Source organism: Chiloscyllium punctatum, chromosome 3, assembly GCF_047496795.1.
Source record: "Chiloscyllium punctatum isolate Juve2018m chromosome 3, sChiPun1.3, whole genome shotgun sequence".
NCBI classification, from domain to species: Eukaryota; Metazoa; Chordata; class Chondrichthyes; order Orectolobiformes; family Hemiscylliidae; genus Chiloscyllium; species Chiloscyllium punctatum.
In genome coordinates, this window is record NC_092741.1 from 116,133,071 (window position 1) to 116,159,101 (window position 26,031).

At 39.9% G+C, this 26,031-nt stretch overlaps 1 protein-coding gene across 3 annotated transcripts in view; it reads left to right on the forward strand.

The window, feature by feature from the left end:
• Positions 1–26,031, forward strand: part of LOC140464074 (katanin p60 ATPase-containing subunit A1-like) — a 47,751-nt gene that overhangs the window by 13,722 nt on the left and 7,998 nt on the right. Inside the window, exons 1-10 of one of the 3 annotated variants that reach the window (XM_072558777.1) lie at positions 2,643–2,772; positions 4,017–4,163; positions 8,919–9,070; positions 11,937–12,129; positions 17,136–17,254; positions 17,497–17,602; positions 19,425–19,583; positions 20,600–20,726; positions 23,039–23,173; positions 25,067–25,193. In XM_072558777.1, the coding sequence (XP_072414878.1) occupies positions 8,964–9,070; positions 11,937–12,129; positions 17,136–17,254; positions 17,497–17,602; positions 19,425–19,583; positions 20,600–20,726; positions 23,039–23,173; positions 25,067–25,193 (1,073 nt within the window). In that variant the 5' untranslated portion in view covers positions 2,643–2,772; positions 4,017–4,163; positions 8,919–8,963. Of the gene's footprint in view, positions 1–2,598; positions 2,773–4,016; positions 4,164–8,918; positions 9,071–11,936; positions 12,130–17,135; positions 17,255–17,496; positions 17,603–19,424; positions 19,584–20,599; positions 20,727–23,038; positions 23,174–25,066; positions 25,194–26,031 lie in introns of those variants that run through there. The other 2 variants (XM_072558768.1, XM_072558759.1) reach the window with 2 other exon arrangements.

The window sequence follows — 26,031 nt, forward strand, 5'->3', positions numbered from 1 at the left end:
GGGAAATAGGGATAATCCAGGAAACTATAGATTGGTGAGAAGCTGGTTGGTTGGGAAGCTATTGACGAGAATTCTTAGGAATAGACTTTACGTACATTTTGGAAAAACATGCACTAATCGGGACAATCACCATAGCCCTGCATAAGGAGGTCATGTCTTACTCAATTGAATTTTCCAAGGGGATGCCGAAGGTGATGGATGAGGGTAGAGCAGAGGGTGTTGTATTATGATTTTGGTAAGGCTTTTGACAAGGTTCCTCATGGTAGGCTCATCCTGAATATTAAGATGGATGGGATCTGTGGTGACTTGGCTGCTTGGATTCAGAATTGCCTTTCCATAGAAGGCAGAGGACAGTGGTGAAAGTGTTTTTCTTTCTGGAGGTCTGTGACTAGTGGTGTGTTAAGTTCCTTTTCCTGAGATTCTTACACATTTGACGCAACAGCAACATGCCAACTTCTGTGAACAACCAAAATTTTATGAAGTACAGTACAGTACAAGCTTTGGAGAAACCCTGAACACCTTTTGCCATGGTTGCGAAGCTCTCCCTGAACAAAGAAAACAGTCCTTCCTTTATACAAAATCTTTACATCACAGTCAGTAATGGTTACAGGACAACCCCAGTCACTCCCTCATAGTCACATGCCATTCTAGACACAATGCAGTGACCATATCATCTCCAGAAATAATGTAATGCAAATCGTCCTTTACTGGCCAGATCTGGTGTGAATTGTATTTTTTGTAACTATAGTGGAGTAGTCAAGTTCCAACTGTAATGTTCTTATTGATTCCTGAATAAGATATGAAAATATAAATAGTAGGAGATAACAATGTAAATGGATCTGAATAATAGGAGATGATGATGTAATTTCTTACAATCTATCTCAGTCAGAGACATCCCACTCTAGCCTTGGGACATCCAATTTTCTGCAGGTCCGCAGAGCAAGTTAACTCTTTAATATCACGGGTGTTGCGCAAGGATCTGTACCTGGGACCTCTGTTTATGACATATATGAATGATTTGGGTGAAAATGGAGATGAGTGGTTTAGTAAGTTTGCAGACACAAAAATCGGAGGAGTTGTGGATAGTGTAGAAGGTTGTCAAAGGATACAGTGGGATTATAATCAGTTTCAGATGCGGGAACAATGAAATGGCAGATGGAGTTTAGATTAGATTAGATTCTCTACAGTGTGGAAACAGGCCCTTCGGTCCAATCAGTCCACACTGACCCTCCAAACAGTAACCCACCCAGACCCATTTCCCTCTGACTAATGCACCTAACACTATGGGCAATTTAGCATAGCCAATTCACCTGACCTGCACATCTTTGGACTGTGGGAGGAAACCCATGCAGACACGGGGAGCATGTGCAAACTCCACACAGACAGTCACCCGAGGCTGGAATCGAACCTGGGATCCTAGTGCTGTGAGGCTGCAGTGCTAACCACTGAGCCACCGTGCCATCCTTTAACCTGGGTAAGCATGAGGTGCTACACTTCGGGAGATCAAATGTTCAGGATATGTATACAGTTAATGGCAGGACCCTGAACAATATTGATGTACAAAGGGATCTTTGGGTTCAAGTCCAAAGCTCCCTAGATGTGGCCACACAAGTAGCTTGGGTGATAAAGAATGCGTATGGCATGCTTGCCTTTCTTGGTCGGGGAAGTTGTTAATAAGAGTCGGGATGTTATTTTGCAGCTTTATAAGAATTTGGTTAGGCCACACTCGGAATATTGTGTTCAGTTCTGGTTATCACATTCACGGAAAGATGTGAAGGCGAGGAGAGAGTACAGAAGAGCGCTTACCAAGATGACTCCTGGATTAGAGCATATACCTAGTAGGAAAGACTAGAAAAACTTGGGTTGTTTGCTCTGGAGTGGAAGAAGCTGAGGGGAGACTTGATAGAAGTCTATAAAATTATGAGATGCATATTTAGGGTTGATAATCAGAATCTTTCTCCCCAGAATTGAAATGACTAATGCGAGGGGGCATGCATTTAAGGTGAGAAGGGAAAAATTCAAAGGAGATGTGAGGGGCATTTTTTTACAGTGGTAGGAGTCTTAAGTATGTTGCTGCGTTAGTGGAGGCAGTTATGATGGGAGTGTTTAAGGGACTTTTAGATAAGAATATGAATATGCAAGAAATGGGGGGAATATGGGCAAGCAGAAGGTTAAGTTAATTTTGACATCACTTTGTGGGACAAAGGGCCTGTTCCTGTACTGTTCTATGTTCTAAGAATATCCAGGCCCAGATATAGTCACACCAGTAACAAATACAAATTAACCTCTTTTTTGTTGTAAATAATTGAGGTAAGAATGTTAACCAGGTAATCGAGTGCTATCTGAAGATCATTATTGTCTGCTTAGTTTTAGTTGATAGAAACCTTGGTATGATTTAGTTCAGAGGCATAATGCAGTAGTACTTGACTAAATGTTGTAGGAAAAATATTTTTCTGTATGAGTAGCAATAGGAAATCCACTTTTTAATTTAAAATAGAGTGAAATTACTTTAGGATAAGACTTGTAAATATACTCTCTGCTCCTGTAAAAATTGGTGGTTTCTTGAAGTTTTAAACAGTTTGTGTTTTTTTCCCATAGAATGCAATGAAAATGAGTCTCCATGAGATCAGTGAAAATGTGAAGTTGGGCAGAGAATATGCCTTATTGGGAAATTATGATTCTGCATTAGTGTACTATCAAGGAGTAATTGAACAAATTCAAAAATACTTGTCTTCAGTCAGAGATCCTTCGTACAAGCAGAAGTGGAACCAGGTTAGAACCTCACTGTTATTTATACTTATGTTGCACAACTTGTGCTGTATGGAATAATTTCTGATTCTGTGCTCACATTTGCCACATCTCAGTTGGAAACTGTTAATATTTGACACCAACAAAGTATAACCAATGAGTTGAAAATTCTTCTCCATCTCCAGGGAAATTTTGCATTAACAGTTAAGCTGATCCTTAATTTCTTCTTCTCAAATGAACTTGTGCAATTGTCATCACTTGTGATTTCAATATTACAGCAGATCTACTGTCTTTGGTCAAGTACAAAATCGCCTCCAAGTTTCTATTGCTGCATGATTGCTTGTCATGCATTCTCCACACAGTTATTTGCATTATAATTGAGATTTGATTTTTCTGCCCCAAACGCACTCCATTCTCATTTTTAAGTGCATGATACCAAACCACAGTGCACTAAAATACATTAAAATATATTTGGTTCAGGTCTTCCACTGAGAATATAGTTGCTCCAACAGTGTATTGAGACCATATAGAGGTTTGGTGCAGCTGAATCCCCGGAAATTGCCCTGGTCGTTGAAACTTCTGTGGTACCTTTTATCCAACATCTGAAAATGCCCCAATGTTTTTGTTAGAATTGGAGACTTTGGAGAGTTCTGACTGATTTAGTTTAATAGATATCCAAGAAATGTTAAAACCTGCTTGAATTCCTGCGTAATTATAAAGCTGACCCCCGTTGCCACCACTGACTCTACCCTGAGTGGATTCAACCCAACAACTCCCCATGTGAACCTCCTCGAATCTGAGATTGTATTTCCTCCACTGTCGCTAAACTAAATTCTCTGTGAGACACACAGGCACACCCACTTTCCTGGATCCTCAACTCTGTCCTCCTGCCACCTTACTGCTTTCACCTACCCTCACTTAACCTAGTTAGTTAACTTCTCTCAGTACCCATATACGTGGCTTCAGAATATTTATATCTCAGACAATAGGAATTGTCATGAAAGAGGAACATGGTTTCAACACTGATCCACTTCTCTGCTGGCTGTGTAGATCCTTGGCCTTGAGTAGATGCCTCTCCTAAACGTTTGCACAGATTAGATTAGATTACTTACAGTGTGGAAACAGGTCCTTCGGCCCAACAAGTCCACACCGACCCGCCGAAGCGCACCCATCCAGACCCATTCTCCTACATATACCCTTGCACCTAACACTACGGGCAATTTAGCATGGCCAATTCACCTAACCTGCACATCTTTGGACTGTGGAAGGAAACCGGAGCACCCGGAGGAAACCCAAGCAGACACGGGGAGAATGTGCAAACTCCACACAGTCAGTCGCCTGAGGCGAGAATTGAACCCAGGTCTCTGCCGCTGTGAGGCAGCAGTGCTAACCACTGTGCCACCGTGCCGCCCAAGGTAGGTGTATTTTTGATCTGATTAGGACGGGAAATAGGGTTTCCAATATTTTCAATTCTGATTGGAAGACCTGAGCCATTGTAACTTTGCTGAAGCTAAATGCCTACAGTACAGGAAAGATAGTAGCAGAAAAATGACACTGTCCGTTAAGTAGGTTACTGCTGTGAAATGTTGAGAGAGTTTTCCATAGATTAAGTACACGAGAATATGGTCTGTCTTACATGTACCTACCTTTATGATCCCTTACCTCAGTCACAAATGACACACCATCGAAACTCCACATAATGGACCCTTTGTCACAGTCACTTTTAAATGTAACTTTCCAGACAACATGTTGCTCAAAGGGCAGTTTACCTATTATTTTTTGGCTATCAGATTCTGAGTCATCCTTTTGGCCATGTTTTGCTGAATCTGAACTGGCTAGTTGAGTGTAGTACTGACAGAAAATCCCAGTTTTGTGACTCAGTAAATGCTGTTGTTCATATTTTTTAATAATGTCAAATTCTTTAATGAAAACATAAATTGTTGGAGAAACTTGGCAGGTCTGACAGCACCTGTTGACAGAAAGCAGAGCTAATGTTTTTGGTCCAGTCACCCTTCATCAGAGCTAGTGATAGCTAGGAAAAGGTGGTATATGTGCTGAAGACAAGGCCTGGAAGGGTTAAAGGAGTAAGCGATAGGAAGGAAAGACAGGCAGACAAAAGGATAAATAGTGGATAGTGAAGGAGAGAGGAAAAACGTTGCTAATGGGACCCTAAGTAGGTGAAAATGGGTTGAATCCTTAGAAACCCTGCAGTGTGGAATCAGGCCATATGGCCCAGCGAATTCACACCAACTCTAAAGAGCATCCTACCAAAACTTTCACCTCTACTCTATCCCTGTAACTCTGTATTTCCAATGGCTAATCAACCGAACTTATACCATCCCTGGACGCTATGGCTGTGCTGAAAGCAGGCCATGTGATGGCCAAGCCTGTGGTGTGCAGATGGGTAAAGAACATGGAAGAAGGTGCTCAGGCCCTAAAATTATTGAAGTTGATATTGAGTACTGTAAGTTGCAGGGTCCCCAAGTGCAAAAATAAGATGCTGTTCTTCCAACTTGCCCTGAGGCATGTTGGAGCACTATAGCAAGTCTGAAATAGAAATGGTGGTGTGTTGAAATGTCAGGCAACTGGAAAGTAGGGGTCATTTTTGCTGACAGAATGTGGGTGTTCTACAAAGTAATCTCCTGGTCTACATTACAAGGATGTTGCCAGGGTTGGAGGATTTGAGCTATAGGGAGAGGCTGAACAGGCTGGGGCTGTTTTCCCTGGAGCGTCAGAGGCTGAGGGGTGACCTTATAGAGGTTTACAAAATTATCGGGGGCATGGATAGGGTAAATGGGCAAAGTCTTTTCCCTGGGGTCGGGGAGTCCAGAACTAGAGGGCATAGGTTTAGGGTGAGAGGGGAAAGATATAAAAGAGACCTTAGGGGCAACTTTTTCACGCAGAGGGTGGTACATGTATGGAATGAGCTGCCAGAGGATGTGGTGGAGGCTGGTACAATTGCAACATTTAAGAGGCAATTGGATGGGTATTATGAATAGGAAGGGTTTGGAGAGATATGGACCAGGTGCTGGCAGGTGGGACTAGGTTGGGTTAGGATAACTGGTCGGCATGGACAGGTTGGTCCGAAGGGCCTGTTTCCATGCTGTACATCTCTATGACTCTGTGTAAAGATGGCGGTGTGTTTGCTCACAACGTAAATTAGATTGAGTGAAGTGAAGTAAATTATTTCTTCACATGGAAGGTGTGTCTGGAGCATTGGATAGTGAAGAGAGAGGACATAACCAGGCAGGTGTTCACTTTCTGCAGTTACGTGGAGGAGGACTAGTCAAGGGTGTACCAGAGAGAATGGCCACTATGGAATGCTGATGAGGGAGGGGAGGAGAGTATGTGTCTGATGGCGGCATCTCACTGGAGGTGGTGGAAATGGCAGCTTATGATCCTTTAGATGCTGTTGCTGGTTGGGTGGAAAGTGCAGGGCAGTGCTATTTCTCGAAGTGAGCAGTAGTAGTAAGCGAAACCTTTGGTTTTACTTGATAAGCTTTCAAAATTTAATCTGTTTGTAGGAAATGGATGCGTACTCTTTCTTCCTTCCAAATACTCTGCCTACCCTCTTTCTTCCCAGTCCCATCTCTCTCTCTCTTCCCCTCTCTGCACCCAATCACCCATGTTATCCATACAAACCACAAAATAAACTGTTGATAAAGTATGAAGCTATACCTGAAAGAAAAGGTTAACTATGTAAACCTTCAAACTACTTTGAAAACCAGAAGCCCTTCAAAAAATGGGAATGCTTTCAGTTTCACTGATCAATGGAGTTACCCCTACACCTCGATTAAAGTCCCACCTGCCCTAGAGCTGTCTAATAATATCTCTGAGCAGGTTGATTAGAAAAATATGTTACATTCTGTACACTGCACATGCTTTGCACCATCCTTAGAACTGTAATCATAAAAGTTTCATTAGTAACCCCCTTCAATGATTAACAGCTGAGAGATGGACATCAATCCCATCCAAATCCAGGCATTGAACCGAGATTACCGCAACTGAACAAAACTGTAAATAAAGGTCACAAAAACATAAAAGACAACTAACTATTTGTTAGTGCGTTATCAGGATTATCTTTTAAATGTATTTATAACGTTATAAATCTTGCTTTGCATTTTAGAAGTTCATGTTCTGAAAAAGAAAATGACTATTGTTTAGTGTTGTGGATTTCAGTGATGTCAAACTCTAAAATTCTGCATTGCTTGTTTTGAAGTTTTAAATAATTTACTTTGTCCAGTGGTTTATCATGGTTCTCACAACATTCCTACCTGACAGACCTTCAAAAATGAGATGAGTGATCAGAGACTATGTTTCTGTTACTATGAAGAGCAAGGCTGGTAGGTGTAAGGAGTGACTAGAGAAGTTGAGGCTGTAGTCAAGAGAAATAAGGAGGCATATGTCAGGTCTTGACAACAGAGATCGAGTGAATCCTTAGAGGAGTGTCAGGACAGTAGGAGTACACTTGAGAGGGAAAATTGGGAGGTGGGGGGTTGCAGAAAGGTCAGATGAGTTAGTTTTGGCAATTTGGGTTCTTCTTAACCCTGAAGTTATTCTACAAATGCACTAAGCATAATAGAGTAACTAGGGAGAGAACAGTGCTCCCTGGAGGTCAAATTGGCTGCCTACGTGTGGAACAGCAGGAGATGGGTGAGAAGCTAAATGAGTATTTTACTTTAGCGTTTGCTGTGGAGAAGGATATGGAAGCTAGAGAACTTGAAGTAAATAGCGATAGCTTGAAAAGTCCATATTACAGAGGAGGACTTCCTAAATTGCAGAAGTGTGGATGCATCCCTGGGACCTGATCAGGTGTACCCCAGAACTTTGTGTGAAGCTAGGGAAATAATTTCCAGGCCCCTTGCTGAGATGTTTGTATCATCGATGGCCACAGATGAGGTGCTAGAAGTTGGCTAACGTTGTGCCACTACTTAAGAAAGACCGTAAGGAAAACCAGGGAACAATAGACCAGTGAGCCTGACATCTGTAGTGGGTAAATTGTTGGAGGGGATCCTGAGGGACAGGATTTGCCTATACTTGGAAAAGCAAAGACTGAGGGATAGTCAACATGGCTTTGTGTGAGGGAAATTGTCTCACTAAAGTCTTTTGATGAAGTGACAAAGATTGATGAAGGTGGAGCAGTGAACGGCGTCTATATGGACTTCAAGGTGTTGGATAAGGTTCTGCATGGTATATTAGTAAAGTTAGATCACATGGAATAGATGGAAAGCTAGCCATTTGAATACAAAATTGGCTCAAAGGGAGGAGGGAATGGCCTAGTGGTATTATCACTGGACTGTTAATCCAGAGACCCATGTTCTTGGGACCTGGGTTTGAATCCCACCACGGCAGATGGTGGACTTTCAGCTCAATGGAAATATTTGGAATGACGTGTCTAATGATGACCATAAATTCGTTGTCGGTTGTTGGTTTAGTGCATTGAGTATGGGAGTTGGGAGATCAAGTTGTGCTGTACAGGACATTGGATAGCCCACTTTTTGAATACTGTGTTCAATTCTGGTCTTCCTGCTCCGTGAAAGATGTTGTGAAACTTGAAAGGGTTCAGGAAAGATTTAGAAGGATGTTGCCAGAGTTGGAAAGTTTGAGTTATAGTAAGAGTCGAAGTAGGGTGTGGCTATTTTCCCTGGAGCGCCAGAGGCTTGGAGGGGAAGAGGGGGGAGAATCTTTTAGACGTTTATAAATCGAGGAGAGCCAAGATTGTGTTTCCCTGAGGTAAGGGAATCCAAAGCTAGAGGGCATTGGTTTAAGATGAAAGGGAAAAGATTTAAAAGGGTCCTAAAGGGCAACATTTTCACACAGAGGGTGGTGCATGTATGAAATGAGCTGACAGAGAAGTTAATGGGGCTGATACAATTATAACATTTACAGGTTTGGGCCCAATGCTGACAAATGGGACTAAATCAGTTTAAGATATCTGGTCAGCTTGGACGAGTTGGACCAAAGAGTCTGTTTTGTGCTGTACAATTTCATGACTATAATTACTTTTTAAAGTATAGTTGATATTGAACACAGCAACGGTGCCCCACAGTCAGCCAATGAGATAAATGAGAAGCTTTTAATTGTTAGCCACGGCAGCAGGTGAACTCCCTTGACTTGTATAAAAACTCTTAACTGAATCAGAACCTTTTGTTTGTTGCATATTTCAACAGGTATGGCAAGAGATAACTGAAGAATGTCAGCATGTCAAAGAGATTATGTCAACATTGGATGGCTTTAAACATGACAGCTCTCCATTGCAAGCAGTACGACATGAAGGACATGATTTAGAAGTCTGGTCATTACCTGTGCCTGTAGAGCGCAAGTATGTACTGTAGTGTCTTGTGTCTGTAGTATTCTAGATTTTCAAAGTTTGGGAGAAGATTTGTAGCTCGGGTGCTCGTTGTTGTGGTTCTGTTCGCCGAGCTGCGAATTTGTCTTGCAAACGTTTCGTCCCCTGTCTAGGTGACATCCTCAGTGCTTGGGAGCCTCCTGTGAAGCGCTTCTGTGCTGTTTCCTCCGGCATTTATAGTGGCCTGTCTCTGCCGCTTCCGGTTGTCAGTTCGAGCTGTCCGCTGTAGTGGCCGGTATATTGGGTCCAGGTCGATGTGTTTGTTGATAGAGTCTGTGGATGAGTGCCATGCCTCTAGGAATTCCCTGGCTATTCTCTGTTTGGCTTGCCCGAAAATGGTAGTGTTGTCCCAGTCGAATTCATGTTGCTTGTCGTCTGTGTGTGTGGCTACTAAGGATAGCTGGTCATGTCGTTTCGTGGCTAGTTGGTGTTCGTGTATACGGATCGTTAACTGTCTTCCTGTTTGTCCGATGTAGTGTTTTGTGCAGTCCTTGCATGGGATTTTGTACACTACATTAGTTTAACTAATTTAATTTAATTAATTAATTTAATTATTTAATTTATTTGTTTAGTTAAATTAATTAATTAAATTAACAAATAAATTAAATAATTAAATTAGTTAAACTAATGTAGTGTACAAAATCCCATGCAAGGACTGCACAAAACACTACATCGGACAAACAGGAAGACAGTTAACGATCCGTATACACGAACACCAACTAGCCACGAAACGACATGACCAGCTGTCCTTAGTAGCCACACACACAGACGACAAGCAACATGAATTCGACTGGGACAACACTACCATTTTCGGGCAAGCCAAACAGAGAATAGCCAGGGAATTCCTAGAGGCATGGCACTCATCCACAGACTCTATCAACAAACACATCGACCTGGACCCAATATACCGGCCACTACAGCGGACAGCTCGAACTGACAACCGGAAGCGGCAGAGACAGGCCACTATAAATGCCGGAGGAAACAGCACAGAAGCGCTTCACAGGAGGCTCCCAAGCACTGAGGATGTCACCTAGACAGGGGACGAAACGTTTGCAAGACAAATTCGCAGCTCGACGTAGTATTCTAGAGCCTTGCATTAAAGGACCCGTGCAATTTCAATGATTAGCTGCAAAGTGTTGTTTGAAATAGCAATTATATTTGCTTCGGCACATTTTTTGAAAAAAATGCAAATCTCTATCTAGATATCCTTAGTCATCATGATATAGAACATGAAGAGAGTTGAATTTAGAGAAATTATGTTTATACCATACAAATAAAAATGATGACTTTGGAATAAGTATAAGCTTACCAATAAAATTAATCATGATTTGTTAAGAATAGTGCTCAGAACTTTATCTGCCCATGCTTACTCATCTCCTGGGATTCTGAATCTTGTGTTCTTGGTTTCCAGAGCTTTAACCATTGGTTAGATAGAGACACAATTCCTGTGTTCATAATTACAAATCTGTGTTGAACAAAATATACATTGTGTAAGTTTTAGTCTTCGTCTGTCTTCTATCAGTCGCAAAACTCTTGCATGTACAATGATTATGTTCATGACAAGCAAAAATCAGCAAAGAATTGCGGCAGCACCTTGGCTTAGTGGTTAGTACTGCTGCATCACAGCTCTGGGGACTGGGTTCGATTTCAGCCTTGAGTGACTGTGTGGAGTTTGCATGTTCTCCCCATGTCTATCGATTCCTTTGTCTGTCCAACTGTTCTCTCTCTCTTTGGGTTCTATCACTACCTTTTGTTTACTCCTTAGCCCCTTGCCCCATTCTAATTTCTGCATATAAACTGACATTTTCCTAGCTACAATCAGTTCTAAGAAAGAGTCACCAGACCTGAAACATTAACTTTGATTTGTCTTCACAGGTGAGGCTAGCCCTGCTGAGCTTCTGTTTTTTGTTTTTTAGTTTTATTCCTAACTGGGTCTACAACATATTGCTCCATGGAATGGTCACAAAATCATTATATGAAACCACCTTTCAGAAACATTTTACCAGCTTTATTTGTTTAGTATTTGTGAATAAAGAAGTCCCTCATAGCTAATATGTTTATTATAAACTTCAATAATTGCTTGTTTCAAGCTGTGTCCAGTGGTATGCCTTTGGGGGCCTATGAACCACTCTCACCATCAATTTTCTGACACTTGCTATTCCTAATCACCACCCGTATTTATTCCGTTTCCTAATTTTCTGAGGCCAAATCCTTTCTCACTATTGTCCTTATGAATTGCTTAATATCAGGACTGTCACTCCTTCTTCGTTCTACTTGCCACTTCAAAATATTGTATGCCTGAAATATTTATTTCCTGAACATTACCTTATAACAAAGTCTCTGTTATGATGATTAGATCTAAACTAAGGGTGTCAAACCACATTGACCTTATATTGGCCAAAATAATAAGTTTTAGAAAATCTTATGTTATTGTAATATTTGTGAATACATTAGCTTTTAATGTCTATCAATATGAAGTCAGTTTTACTTGTGTTTAATGTGTAATTAAATTTCTTTTGGAGAAATTGAAAGCAGCCATGGAACTACTGTGCCTGGCCTCTTTGAAGGTGGCAGCTCAACTCCAGCCCTTTCCTGACTTGGTAGAACACAAAATATCGTGGCTGGGTACCATAATTCAGGATTCATAATGTCAGTAAATGGCAGGTGTCAGGCCATATGAAATGCTCTGGTGGACAGTATGTGCCCACAGGTTGGGCATCACTAATCTAAACCATTTGTAGTACTGTATATAGTTCTGGGTAATTATGTGCAGTTGATTTGCATAGAGAACATTATCTGAGTTTGTCGACACTGTGACTAATTTATGTTTCCCTGAAAGTAGACCATCACCACATCCAAGAAAACGACAGTCAACACCTTGCAATGACCTTAGAGGTCCTCAGAAAGACCGTCTCGGAGCTCCAGTTAGAGGTTCTAGTCGTCCTGTACCCCGAATAGGAAACAGTGATAGAGTGAGATCAAACAAAGGAAAGGACAAGAAAGAAAATCAAAGTAAAGGAAAGGAAGACAAGGTATGTTTTATTACCTTAAAATATAAAAGTAATTCACTTTACACTGTAGAATTACTTGTTTTAAGAAAATACTAGAAATAAATTGGGATGAGCAAGAAAATGTTTATCCTTTTAAATATTTATATGTCTTGAGTGAAGATTTTTGTCACAGTATTTTTCTGCTAGAGTAACAAGTGCTGCAACCTGATTTTCTTTAACATTCTTTACCTTGCCAGTGCTTTCTGTAGACTGTTTATCTAATAGAATTGCAAGGGAACTGGTGACTTGCGGATAATCAAATTATACCAGGTAGATTGTCTACAAAGGCAAGTCATATTATATTACTATGCATGCTTTATTTTTAATAGTTGGCATGCAATTTTTATTTACACAATACATGCAGCATCTGACGAGGGTTATAAATCAAAGATTGGAGCCTGGAATTCATCTGAAGTGCAGACATAAGCTGAATGATGAGTTCCTTTAGGAGAGGTTGCAGTGAAGGAATTTCTCTTCCAATTCACATTGCTTAATGGAATTATTTAACTCCTAAATCATATGTTCAAATCAGAGTCATAGAGATGTACAGCACAGAAACAGATCCTTCAGTCCAACTGGTCCATGTCGACCAGACATCTTAACCTAATCTAGTCCCGTTTGCTAGCACTTGGTCCATATTCTTCAAAACGCTTCATATTCATATACCCATCCAGAAGATGCCTTTAAATGTTGTAATTGTACTCACCTCCACCACTTCTTCTGGCAGCACATTCCATACATGCACCATCCACTGCATGAAAAAGTTGCCCCTTATGTGCCTTTTAAATTTTTCCCCTCCCACCCTAAACCTATGTCCTCTAATTATGGACTCCCCCACCCCAGGGAAAGGACCTTATCTATTTACCATATACATGCCCGTCATGATTTTATAAACCTCTATTACGTCATCCCTCAGCTCCAGGGAAAGCAGCCCCCGTCTATTCAGTCTTTCCCTGCAGCTCAAACCTTCCAGCCATGGCATCCTTAAATCTTTTTCTGACCCTTTCAAGGTTCACAGCATCCTTTCCCTAGAAGAGAGACCAAATTGCCTACAATATTCCAAAAGTGGACCTAACCAACATCCTGTACAGCTGCAACTCCTATACGTAATACTCTGTCCAATAAAGGAAAGCATACCAAATGCCACCTTCATTATCGAATCTACCTGCAACTCCACTTTGAAGGAAGTATAATTCTGAAGGTCTCTTTGTTCAGCAGCGCTCCCTTGGACCTTACCATTAAGTGTATAAGTCCTGCTCTAATTTGCCTTTCCAAAATGCAGCACCTCACATTTATCTAAATTAAATTCCACCTGCCACTCAGCCCATTGGCCCATCTGATCAAGATCCTGTTTAACTCTGAGATAACCTTCTTTGCTGGCCACTGCACCTCCAATTTTGGTGTCATCTGCAAAATTGCTGACTATAACCTCCTGTGTTCACATCCAAATCATTTATATAAATGACAAAAAGCAATGGACCAGCACCGATCCTTGTAGCACATCACTAGTAACAGGCCTCCAGTCTTAAAAGCAACCCTACACCACCACCCACCCTCTGTCTTCTACCTTCAAATCAGTTCTGTATCCAAATGGCTAGTTCTCCCTATATTCCCTGAGCTCTAACCTTGCTAACCAGTCTACTATGAGGAACCTGATGACTGCCTTACTAAACTCCATATAGATCACGCACATTGCTCTGCCCTCATCAATCTACTTCTTTTACATCTTCAAAAAAACTCAATCAAGTTCATGAGACATGATTTCCCATGCAGTAAGCCTCATTGGCTATCCCTAATCAGTCCTTGCATTTCCGAATGCTTGTAAACCCTGTCCCTCAGGATTCCGTCCAACAATTCCCACCACTGATGTCAGGCTCACCGGCCTGTAGTTCCCTGGCTTTTTCTTACCACCTTTCTTAAATAGTGCCAACACATTCGCCAACCTCTAGTCTTCCAGCACCTCACCTGTGACTATCGATGATGCAGATATCTCAGCAAGAGACCCAGCAATCACTTGCCTAGCTTCCCACAGAGTTCTAGGATGCACTTGATAATGACCTGGCGATTTATCCACTTGTGTTTTAAGACATCCAGCATCATCACCTGTGTAATATGGTCATTTTTCAAGTCGCCACCATTGATTTCCCCAGATTCTATGTCTTCTACGTCCTTCTCCACAGTAAACACTGATGCAAAATAGTCGTTTAGTATCTCCCCCATCTCCTGTGGTTCCACACATAGGGCCCTTTGAAGATCAGTAAGACAGCCTATTCCCTCCCTAGTTACCCTTTTGTCATTAATATATTTATAAAGTCCCTTTGGATTCTCCTTAACCCTATTTGCCAAAGCTATCTCATGTCCCCGTTTTGCCCTCCTGACTTTCTTATTAAGTATACTCTTAATGCCTTTATACTCTTCTAAGGATTCACTCGATCTCTCCTGTCTATACCTGACACATTTCCTTCTTTTTCTTAATCAAAACCTCAATTTCTCTACTCATCCAGCATTCCCTACACCTACCAACCTTGCCTTTCACCCTAACAGAAATATACTGTCTCTGGACTCTCATTATCCATTTTTGAAGGCTTCCCATTTGTCAGATGTCCCTTTATCTGCAAATATCTGCCCCAAACAACCTTTGAAAGTTCTTGCCTAATACGGTCAAAATTTGCCTTCCTCCAGTTTAGAACGCCAACTTTTAGATCCTGTCTATCCTTTTCCATCACTATTTTAAAACTAATAGAATTATGGTCACTAGCCCCAAAGTACTCCCCCACTGACATCTCAGTTACCTGCCCTGCCGTTATTTCCCAAGAGTAGGTCAAGTTTTGCACCTTCTCTAGTCAGTACATCCACATATTGAATCAGAAAATTTTCTGTACACATTTAACAAATTCCTCTCCATCTAACCCTTAACATTATGGCAGTCCCAGTCTATGTTTGGAAAATTAAAATCCCCTACCATAACCACCCTATTATTCTTACAGATAGCTGAGATCTCCTTACAAATCTGTTTCTCAATTTCCCTCTGACAATTAGGGGGTCTATACTACAATCCCAATAAGGTGAGCATCCCTTTCCTACTTCTCAGTTCCACCCAAATAACTTCCCTGGATGTATTCCCAGGAATATCCTTCCTAAGTACAGCTGTAATGCTATCCCTTATCAAAAACGCCACTCCGCCCCCCCCGCTTTTGTATCCTGGAACACAAAGCTGCCAGTCCTGTCCAATGCTATGGTTCCATGTTCTTAACGATGCTCTGAGTTCATCTGCATTCCCTGTTCAGCCTCTTGCATTGAAATAAATGTGGTTTAATTTATCAGACGTACCTTTTTCTCTGCTTTCCTCTGCATGCACTGACTGTTTGACTTGCTCCTTTTCCCAACTGTACCAGTCTCAGATTGATTTCTTTCCTTATGGTCAGCATTCATAAGTAAAATCCAAAGTCTTTTATTCGTAAATAAGAAGCAAGACAGTAACTAGAGAAAGGGTTAGCCCACTCAAGGACAAAGGAGCAAAGTTATGCGTGGAGTCAGACAAAATGAGATTTTTAATGAGTACTTTGCATAGGTATTCACTGAGGAGAGGGACATGATGGATGTTGAGGTTAGGGATAGATATTTGATTACTCTAGGTCAAGTCAGCATAAGGAGGGAGTAATTGTTGGGTATTTTAAAAGGCTGTCGGAGAAATTATTCAATTGAATAGAGGTCACAAGTGCGGATCGGGTGAAATTGACAAACCATTCCAAGCGATATCGTTGGATTTCCATAGAGGTTAGTCCGCAAGCGAGGTGCCTTTTCAGTCTGAGCACCCTTTGTGGAGTTCCAGTATGTGTGAGGAGCAAGGCTGCCCTTAAGGCTTTGGGAGTGGTTGTGCTCATTGAAGGCGAGGAAGTCTATTGTCAGGCTGTCTCGGGAAGTGTATTCCCCCAGTCTGGAGGTGGCTTGAATCATCTCCTGTTTGCTGCCCTGTGTCTTATTAGCCTGTTTGGTCAAGGCTGAGGTACTCCTGAGTTGTTTCTGTTGTGGCTTAGGCAGACATGGTTCTTTATGCTCTTTGTGGCTATGCTGTGGGTGGACAGGGTAGCATATTTTAGATTAGAATAGATTCCCTACAGTGTGGAAACAGGCCTTTTGACCCAACAAGTCCACATCGACCCTCCTAAGAGTAACCCACCCAGACTCATTCCCCTACATTGACCCCTGACCAAGGCAACTAACACTGTGGACAATTTCGTATGGCCAATTCACCTGACCTGCACATCTCTGGATTGTGGGAGGAAACCGGAGCACCCGGAGGGAACCCACACAGACATGGTCAGCTGTGAATTTCGCTGTTTGTTTTTTTAGTCTCACTCTGATGCCCAGCGATATTTGAACTCAAATAGCAAAGGTAGTAACTATGCAGATTCACTGCTGTGTCAGACAGCAGTATAGGTTTTTTTTCTCTGGTCATGTGGTCACTGCCTTTTTCTGTCTTCATCCTTTTTTAAAATGCAGTTGTTTTGACCTTTTGTTCCCCAAAGTTCCAAAACTATTAAACAGTATATAAAAAAGTAATTGCTGCTCCTGGAATTTGTGGAAATCACCTCCAACACCTAAAATACCTTAAAAAAAAAGGAGCAGTTTTATATTTGTTTGGTTTGTTGTAGATGTTTTCAGTTTGCGATGTGTTTCATATATCCTGTTGTATTTTGCTTGATAATGTGCAAAATATTCTTAACATGTATATTATTGCTAAATATTTGTCATTTCAGATGTAGATTAAAGAAGCAAGAGTTTATTACTTTTACTTAGGGTTCACCTCTGCTCCATTATAAACTTTTATTTGTATGCAAGTTTCCATCAAAATAGATTCTTAGTAATTCACATTAAGTATATTCCTCCAGATTTTTACCAAATTAAATTTTCTCTAGGATGTCATAAAAGGAAGAGAATTTGACAATAGTTATGAAGACTAAGTATGTTAATCTAAATCACTGTAGGTTAAAGCAGTTGATACCTCTGAAAGTGAGCCAAAAAAGTTTGATAGTTCTGGGAATGACCGAGATTTAGTAGAAGCTTTGGAACGAGACATAATATCACAAAACCCAAATGTTCGATGGTGAGTAAAATCATTAGTCCTTGATTCTTTTGGAAAATTGTAAAATTATTGGAACTGTCTGTGTGCAGCAATTTTAGTTTGAAATGATGAACTGTCAATTTTTATATAAACGTCAAAGTTATGAGGTTATCTTTTATTGAACATATATATCAAAGACCAATTTTGTTTTCTAGTCCTAAGTAGAAGTATGCATGACATCATTGTTAAATATCAGAAACTAACCTAATCTTTGTTGTATTTAGGGATGATATAGCAGACTTGGCGTCAGCAAAAAAATTACTGGAAGAAGCAGTTGTTTTGCCAATGTGGATGCCAGATTTCTTTAAGGGAATCAGGCGACCTTGGAAAGTAAGATAACATGTCCTGGTAAAAGCTATCCAGTTGGTTTTTTTTGGTATGCATGTAACCCATTGACAACATCACAGGTTAAATTTTGAAGTAGTAAGAAGTTACAAGGCCTGTCCCACAGGTTTGATGCATTCTATACTATATAGGATTATACAACTACTATATTGTTCATGTGTCCTTGCCTTAAGTGTCATCCTTGTTCTGAGAGACTGCCTCGAGCACACACACATCATGTGGTTATCACCCATTTACTTGCTTACCTAATTGACCCAAATAGCCGTATCAAGTAAAGAAGTAAAACTTCTCCATGAAGTCAGTGTTGACATTTCTATTTTTAACTATTAATGATTTTTAATCTCCAAACTCTCAGTCCCAGAATTATCCCAGCTATTTTTTTTAAGCCACAAGATGTTATCAATGTGCTTATGAAAATTAAACAACTGAAATTGCACATTCCATGTATGGAATTACAAATGAATTACACAGGATTATTATAAAAGAATATAGTTTGCAATAAAGCTACTCAATACATTATAATACTAATAATATTCTTCATAACTTCTAATCAACTTTGTACTCTAGTGAATATTTGCTAATTGCAAGTTGATTTTTAACCTTTTCTACATCTGCAGTTAAGAAAAAGCCATTATTTGTGTTTCATGTGCAAATATACTTCAGTTTGTAATGATTCATATTGAATTTCATCTAACACTCCCCCTCAGCTACTTTACCTGGTTACTGTGGAAAGCTCCAGTAAAAATTAAATGGTCTTGCAGTTTCTAGGTAAAATTAGAAATATATATTTAAATAAACAATTTGATTCTATTTAATAATTGTTCTGTTACCTAATAAATGACACTTTTATGATTGAATGTTTAGTTATGCTATTTATCTGAGATATGCATGATCTAAGGTACACAGTCACATTTGTTAATTGATAAGTGAACATAATTATTGATACATTATATATGGTGTCCATGGAGCAGAATGAAAGTTGTAAAGTTTGAAATTAAAATTGCTGTTTAATGAATTTTGGTCTTGAGAAATGCATAAGTTTTCAAGAGACTGGAGATTTTAAGTGCAGATATACTTGCAGTAATTATGCTGATGGGTTAATTTTACAGCTGAAAGTTTGTATGTCTAACTTTCACTTCTGAGCTATGATCAGATTGGCATGGCTGCCATTTATGCTTCAAATGGTGCTTTTCATGCTATTGGAATTGTTCAGACTATTGGTCACCTTGGTAGACATTTGAGGTCCAAACTGAAACAATAAGTCACTTTCTCAATATGTATTCACAATATGATCTGGAAGTACAGCATTGACTCTGTATGGTTCTATAAATATAGATTTAATCCTCACAATCCAAGAAATAGCAAAAATGTATACGATGACATACTTGGAACTTAGTGGGGAAAAAACAAGAAAGATTTGGAGTCGATGAAGAACTTATATTGCTTTAAAAGTCTGAAAATATTCAAATGGTTTGTTTATCAAATACCTGATTTGTATTGAATCTTGTACAAGCATGTATGAGAGGTGCAAGAGCACTGCATCTGTTGGAACAGTTTTCAGGTTTTGCACCTCTTTCGGTCTCAGAGTTCCTGTTTGTTGTTGTTGCCCAATTTGCTATCTCCCAGATTTGTGGCTGCAGTTGAGAATTTCTGCAAAGAAGACTGCAGTGTGTTGCGTCTCTGCAATGCATTTTGCTGTTTCAATTTAGATGAGAATTGGGGAGAGTAAATGTTGTTGGGTCTGAAGTTCTAAGTAATTAGGTGCTACTGCCACTGAGTTTTAGAATATGTATGCTTGTTTATACAGGGAGTACTGATGGTTGGTCCACCAGGAACAGGAAAAACAATGCTGGCTAAAGCTGTAGCAACTGAATGTGGAACAACGTTTTTCAATATTTCTTCATCAACGCTTACTTCCAAGTATAGAGGAGAGTCTGAGAAACTTGTCCGCCTTTTGTTTGAAATGGTAGGTGTTTGTACAGTTGTAGGTAACACCTGATTCATGTTGATTAGTTTTCAGTTTGCAGCTTGAAAAAGTAGATCATGAACCAGACACCAAATCACAAAATAATCTGTATTCTAAATCCTGCACAAAATGTGAAAGTAGCTGGCAAAGTAAAGTACAGCCTTAATAGGCAAAGACAGAAAAAAAATGTGTAAACCAAGAAACCCAATACTCATTCGTTCATTCATTCACTTTTCATAAATGACACCTTCCTGATCTGGCCCCTGATACCTTCGTATAATCATGGAACAGCTACTGAGATCCTGTAAGATAGTGTAAGTATTTGTCCCTTTGTACCGCTGATAAATAAGATTCTACACTCCCAGCTGACTCATGTTGATCAGAGGGGTGAAACAACAGTTTTCTCCAACATCAAAATAAAAGTTGCTCGCTCCTAAAGTAGAAACCCAGAGACATGCAACACACCAAACAAATCACATTTAGTTTCAATATGTCCTCATTTAAACTAAGATTTGGGTAGAATATCAATAAATTATGACCCAGGTGAACGTTGGCTGGTGAAGCAAAATCTGTTAAAACTTCAGTAATTAAACGTGTCTCTTTTCTCAGAACGTGAGCAGAGACTTGCTGAAACCCTTGTCCAGCCATTCAACAGCTTCTTCAACATTTACGGCAGACTGACTCCTGATAGACAACCAAGATTCTTACAATACACTAACAACCCCAAAAGTTAGCAGAATGTAGTGCAGGAAAATGCATCAACTTAACAGTTGTTGAAGTGACTAAGGACAGTTGAATATATCTGGAAATATGACTTCAGAGTCACGGCAAGACGTTGCATGAGTGTGATCTCTGACAAATTATCTATTGGCCTTTCCCTACTCAAACTTTGTTTTAAAACAATCATGAAAGTTTTTCATTGTTGAATGAAGTAATCAGAAAATATATCGAGTGAAATTATTGGAATTGATGCTGAGGTGTTACCTGACATTGCATTCCTGCTTATTGTTTTCGAGGCCAGATTTTATGCCCCAACAACCATTTTCATTGATGAAATTGACTCCATTTGCAGTCGTAGAGGAACTGCTGAGGAGCATGAGGCAAGCAGACGAGTAAAAGCTGAGCTACTTGTTCAGATGGATGGTGAGTGCCTTTTTTTTACCTCTATGCTTGATAGGAGACCTTGTCTAAATGTTAGCTGGCTATGAATCCATGGAGCACATCATAACCAACTTTTGTGTTTGCTTATGATTCATCTAACCAACACTTCCCAACTGTCATGATTTGGAGATGCCCGTGTTGGACTGGGGTGTACAAAGTTAAAAATCACACAACACTAGGTTATAGTCCAACAGGTTTAACTGGAAGCACACTAGCTTTCGGAGCATCTCCTCCACTACCACCTGACGAAGGAGCGACGCTCCGAAAGCTAGTGTGCGTCCAGTTAAACCTGTTGGACTATAACCTGGTGTTGTGATTTTTAACTTCCCATCTGAGTAGCAATAGGGAGCAGCAATCTGGCAAATTTTTTTATTTGTTGCATAAGGCTGAAGTTATTTGTAGCACATGAACCGCTGCCCTAACTAAGAACTGAAAATTGGCATAAATTTGCTATAAAACAAAGTGCGAGAAATGCTCAATATTTTCAGGAGGACAAGTTAATTAATGTTTCAGGTCAAAGTGCAGAATGTTAGAAGTTTAATCCATTTGCTAGTATGGAAGCAGGGAATAGAAATGAAGATCAAGGAAAGTCTGATAGGATGGATAGCAGGAGTGATTAGATGACAATGGCTGAGTGTGCATGGTCACAGGAGAAGTAAAAAAACAAAACTTGGGACGGCACGGTGGCACAGTGGTTAGCACTGCTGCCTCATAGCAACAGAGACCCGAGTTCAATTCCCGCCTCAGGCAACTGTCTGTGTAGACGTTGCACATTCTCCCCATGTCTGTGTGGGTTTCCTCCGGGTGCTCTGGTTTCCTCCCACAGTCCAAAGATGCGCAGGTTAGATGAGTTAGCCATTCTAAATTGCCCGTAGTGTTAGGTGAAGGAGTAAATGTAGGAGAATGGGTCTCGGTGGGTGGGTGGCTCTTCGGAGGTTTGGTGTGGATTTGTTGGGCCCAAGGGCCTGTTTCCACACTGTAAGTAATCTAGTATCTAGTAAAACTTGGGTCCAATAGAGTTGTAAAAATAGAAAATCATCATCAATAGCCATCAGCTGAAAATATGGGGACAGAGGTTATGATAAAAATGGAATTCAGTATTAACTTTAAATGACTAACATGGCTATCAAAATTTGAGATGCTGTTTTTAGCTTATGTTAAGTTGAAATGGAGCAGTGTAGAAGACTGAAAATAGAAATGTGATAATGGACATTGGATGGAGAATTAAAATGACAGGTGATCAAAAACTCAAGATCACACTTGTAGATTGAGTGGAGATGTTTTGCAAAATAGTAATTAATCTACGTTTGTAGAGGAGACTGCATAATGAGCAGTAAGTGCTGTTGACTCAACTAAATGTTAAAGTAAATCATTGTTAACCTGGAAGAAGCATTTGAAACCCTGGATAATGTGAAGGTGTGAAGACAAAAAGACACGTTTTGCTTTTGCATTAGAAGGAAAGGGCTTTGGAACAATGAGGAATGGACCAAGACATTGTAGAGGCCTCAGTTCCTCTCTTTTACTGAAAGGGGAAGGTATGATGTGTTTGGTGTGGCTTCATGCAGGATGTCGTGAGAAAATGCAGAGCACAATCATTAAATGTGGAGGCAGATGGGTTGAGAGTAGAACATTTTAACATAGAAATTGAACTTTATTCAGACAAGGAAGAACATAGCTGAAATAAGCAAAACTTTTATGGTCAGTCTAAATGTTTTTTATCTTCTAACATTGGCACTTCACAAAATATGCTTCTTTAACTGGAAAGTGCTTTGGGATATCCTGGGATTGTGAAAGGGGTCTTGAAAGTGCAAAAAAAATTTTTACTTATTCTCTATTCTCTTTAACTTTTTAAAAAATTTTTTGTAACTTTTCATTCTCATTCTCATTTCCATTGCTTCTTTCTCTTAGATGTAGAAAATAGGAGCGAAAGTATGGCATTCTGCCCTTTCAGCAATATGATTATGGCTGATCATGCAACTCTGTGTCCTGTGCACACTTTCTCCCCATACCCTTTAATGCCTTTTAGTCCTAAGAACTATATCTGGTTCCTTCTCGGCCACTTTCTATGGCAGAAGATTCCCCCAGGTTTACTACTCTGGGTGAAGAAATTTCTCTTCAGTCCTAAATTGCCTGCCCATTATCCCTAGGCTGTGACTCCTAGTTCTGGACTTCCCTCTTAAACTTTAATAGATTTGTATGAGAACCCCAGAATTAAGTGTAAAGTTTAAATTTGATATCATTTTCTCGTTATGCAAAATATGTTGCTTGCTGATACGTTGGCTCCTCTGTATTAGGTGTTGGAGGTGCATCAGAGAATGACGACCCTTCAAAGATGGTTATGGTTCTAGCAGCTACAAATTTCCCATGGGATATTGATGAAGCCCTAAGAAGGCGTCTAGAAAAACGAATTTACATTCCTTTACCTTCAGGTACTGATAAGATAATGCAAAGGTTGAAGCTTTTATGTCCAGTGTAAGTTTAGCTTTACCAAGTCTTCAGTTAGAACTAGAAGAAGCTGTGACTCATCCATGACAAATAACTTGTCAAAATATTTTATTGAATATGTGCGAACAACTTTGATCATTTCTGTTCCTTTAGCTTTTTTCTGTAATAGTCATCTAGATTATTATTCTACTGATGAATATTGTATTAAAAACTTGATAGGGAAAGAATCACAATTTATCAGGAAATCATTTTCATTCCCTTGTAACATTTGGTTAGTGAATGCTACAACATTAATTTTGCCTCTGTTTGCTTAATATTGCAGAATGAATCCTGAGTTATACTGATTACGGTATCTGTAATTGACAATGTTTAGCAAATCATGTATGAGCAGAAATGCAGGTAGTTTTCCTATAATGTGCATTTATTAAACACGATTTGGCTGTAACGAGATTAGTGCATTGCTGACTTTTTTATTTAATAAGTGAGCTCCTATTCACTTGTGCGGTTCCATCCCCGGCGCTTACCTGAATGGTGAAACGCAGCCTCATCGTCCTTTGCAAAATGCAAATTCAGTGTGTTCAGCTAAAATAGAAATTCAATCAGCTCTGCAAACCTTGAAACTGGGAATTGTAGTCTGCATTTAGAAGGAACATTTTTTCACACTGGGGAAGAATCTTGAGGAGGACTGGACTTCTACATTGGCATCACGTGGTCATTCAGTCCCATGCTTTCTGATGAAGTGCATTGTGAAAAGTCAGATGCTGTAGTCAGTGAAAGTTTGTGTTAAAAGGTGTCAAATTTACTGTATTATTTCATCAAAATATCAAGTAAAGATTTACTTAGACTGATCTATTGTTTATGTTAGGCTAACTAATATTTTTGGAGAAAGTCAGGACTGCAGATGCTGGAGATCAGAGCTGAAAATGTGTTGCTGGAAAAGCGCAGCAGGTCAGGCAGCATCCAAGAAGCAAGAGAATCGACATTTCGGAACTAATATTTTTGTTTGATTTTTACTGATATTTAAGGTTGTTCGTCCCAACCCTGTTTTTCCCATAGACCCCACTATTTATAGTGTGCGATTTTCTTTAACAGAAACACAATACCGCATTATAGGAGAAGTACCTGTAGTAGGAAAATCTTTCATAGTGTAAATTGAGGATTTTTCAGTCTTGGCTCCAGGTTTGAATAAAGACACAAATTGATTTAGGGTGTAGGTTTGCTCGCTGAGCTGTAGGTTTGATATCCAGACGTTTCGTTACCTGGCTAAATCACATCATCAGTGGCGACCTCCAAGTGAAGCGAAGCTGTTGTATCCTGCTTTCTATTTATATCTTTCTCCTGGATGGGGTTCCTGGGGTTTGTGGTGATGTCATTTCCTGTTCGTTTTCTGAGGGGTTGATAGATGGCATCTAGATCTATGTGTTTGTTTATGGCGTTGTGGTTGGAGTTCCAGACTTCTAGGAATTCTCTGGCATGTCTTTGCTTAGACTGTCCCAGGATAGATGTGTTGTCCCAGTCGAAATGGTGGTTTTTATTCATCCATGTGTAGGGCTACGGGGGAGAGAGAGAGAGTCGTGTCTTTTTGTGGCTAGCTAGAAAATGAACAGGAAATGACATCACCACAAACGCCAGAAACCCCATCCAGGAGAAAGATGTAAATAGAAAGCAGGAGACAACAGCTTTGCTTCACTTGGAGGTCGCCACTGATGATGTTACCTAGCCAGGTAATGAAACGTCTGGATAGCAAACCTACACCCTAAACCCCAACCTGAGCTACAAACCTTGCAAAAACACAAATTGATATCAGTATTTTTATGTAAGAGTCTGGAGACAAATGTCAAAATAAATCTAATGCAAACTCAATTTTTTAATTTCAGCAACAGGAAGAGAGGAGCTGCTGCGGATAAACCTCCGAGAATTAGAGGTGGCAGATGATGTAGATGTCAAAAAAATAGCTGAACAAATGGAAGGATATTCTGGAGCAGACATAACCAATGTTTGCAGGTTTGTTTCAGCACAGTCAATTTATTGATATCTTATTTCTTGAGGCTGTATATACCTTTGTTTTACATTTCAATTTTTCTAACTGGACAACTATGTGAGGGAAAAGTAAGGTTTCGCATTTTTCAGCTGCTTAATGTTTACTTGTATACATTGGAGAAAAACAGAAGGCAGTTCTCTAGAGATAAGTGCTAAAATGAATGTGAAACAACAGATCACCCTTCATTTTCTGTTTGTGGAGTTTTGGGTTGTGCAAATTGGGCACACATTCACCTACAAACCAAAAAAAAGTATTTTTGAACAGCACTTGAAAAGCATAAAAGTACAAAAGTTTGTCTTTTATATAAACATTCCTTGCATATTCACTTGGCATTGAGTCCCTCCTCCTTTTCTTCCTCCTCTTCTGTCTCACTCTCTTGTGCTCTCACTGTCTCTCTCTTGCGCACACTCATGTTTCTCTCACACCCTTGCACATTGTTGGTCATCTACCTACAACTCTCATATAGTTAACATTCAGACTTAAATATGCATGTATTTATCCTGATCCCATTCCTAAATGTTAAAACATTTCAGAAATAGGGAAGTAGACATCAAATCCCTCTTCCTACTTAATGTTAATTTTAAATTAATTGTCCCATTCATTGCTGTCCAACTAGTAGAAATAATATTCATCTTTCTCCTATCGGAACCTTTTTTTACTATTTAAAGGAATCCGCTTTAATTCTTCTGGCTGGAGAAGAGCGTCTCAAGGCTATAATGATATTTTCATCACTGTAATTTTCACTGACCTCTCTTAAATAAATACTGTCTATTAGTGATAGAGATTTAGAGCTGAGTATCA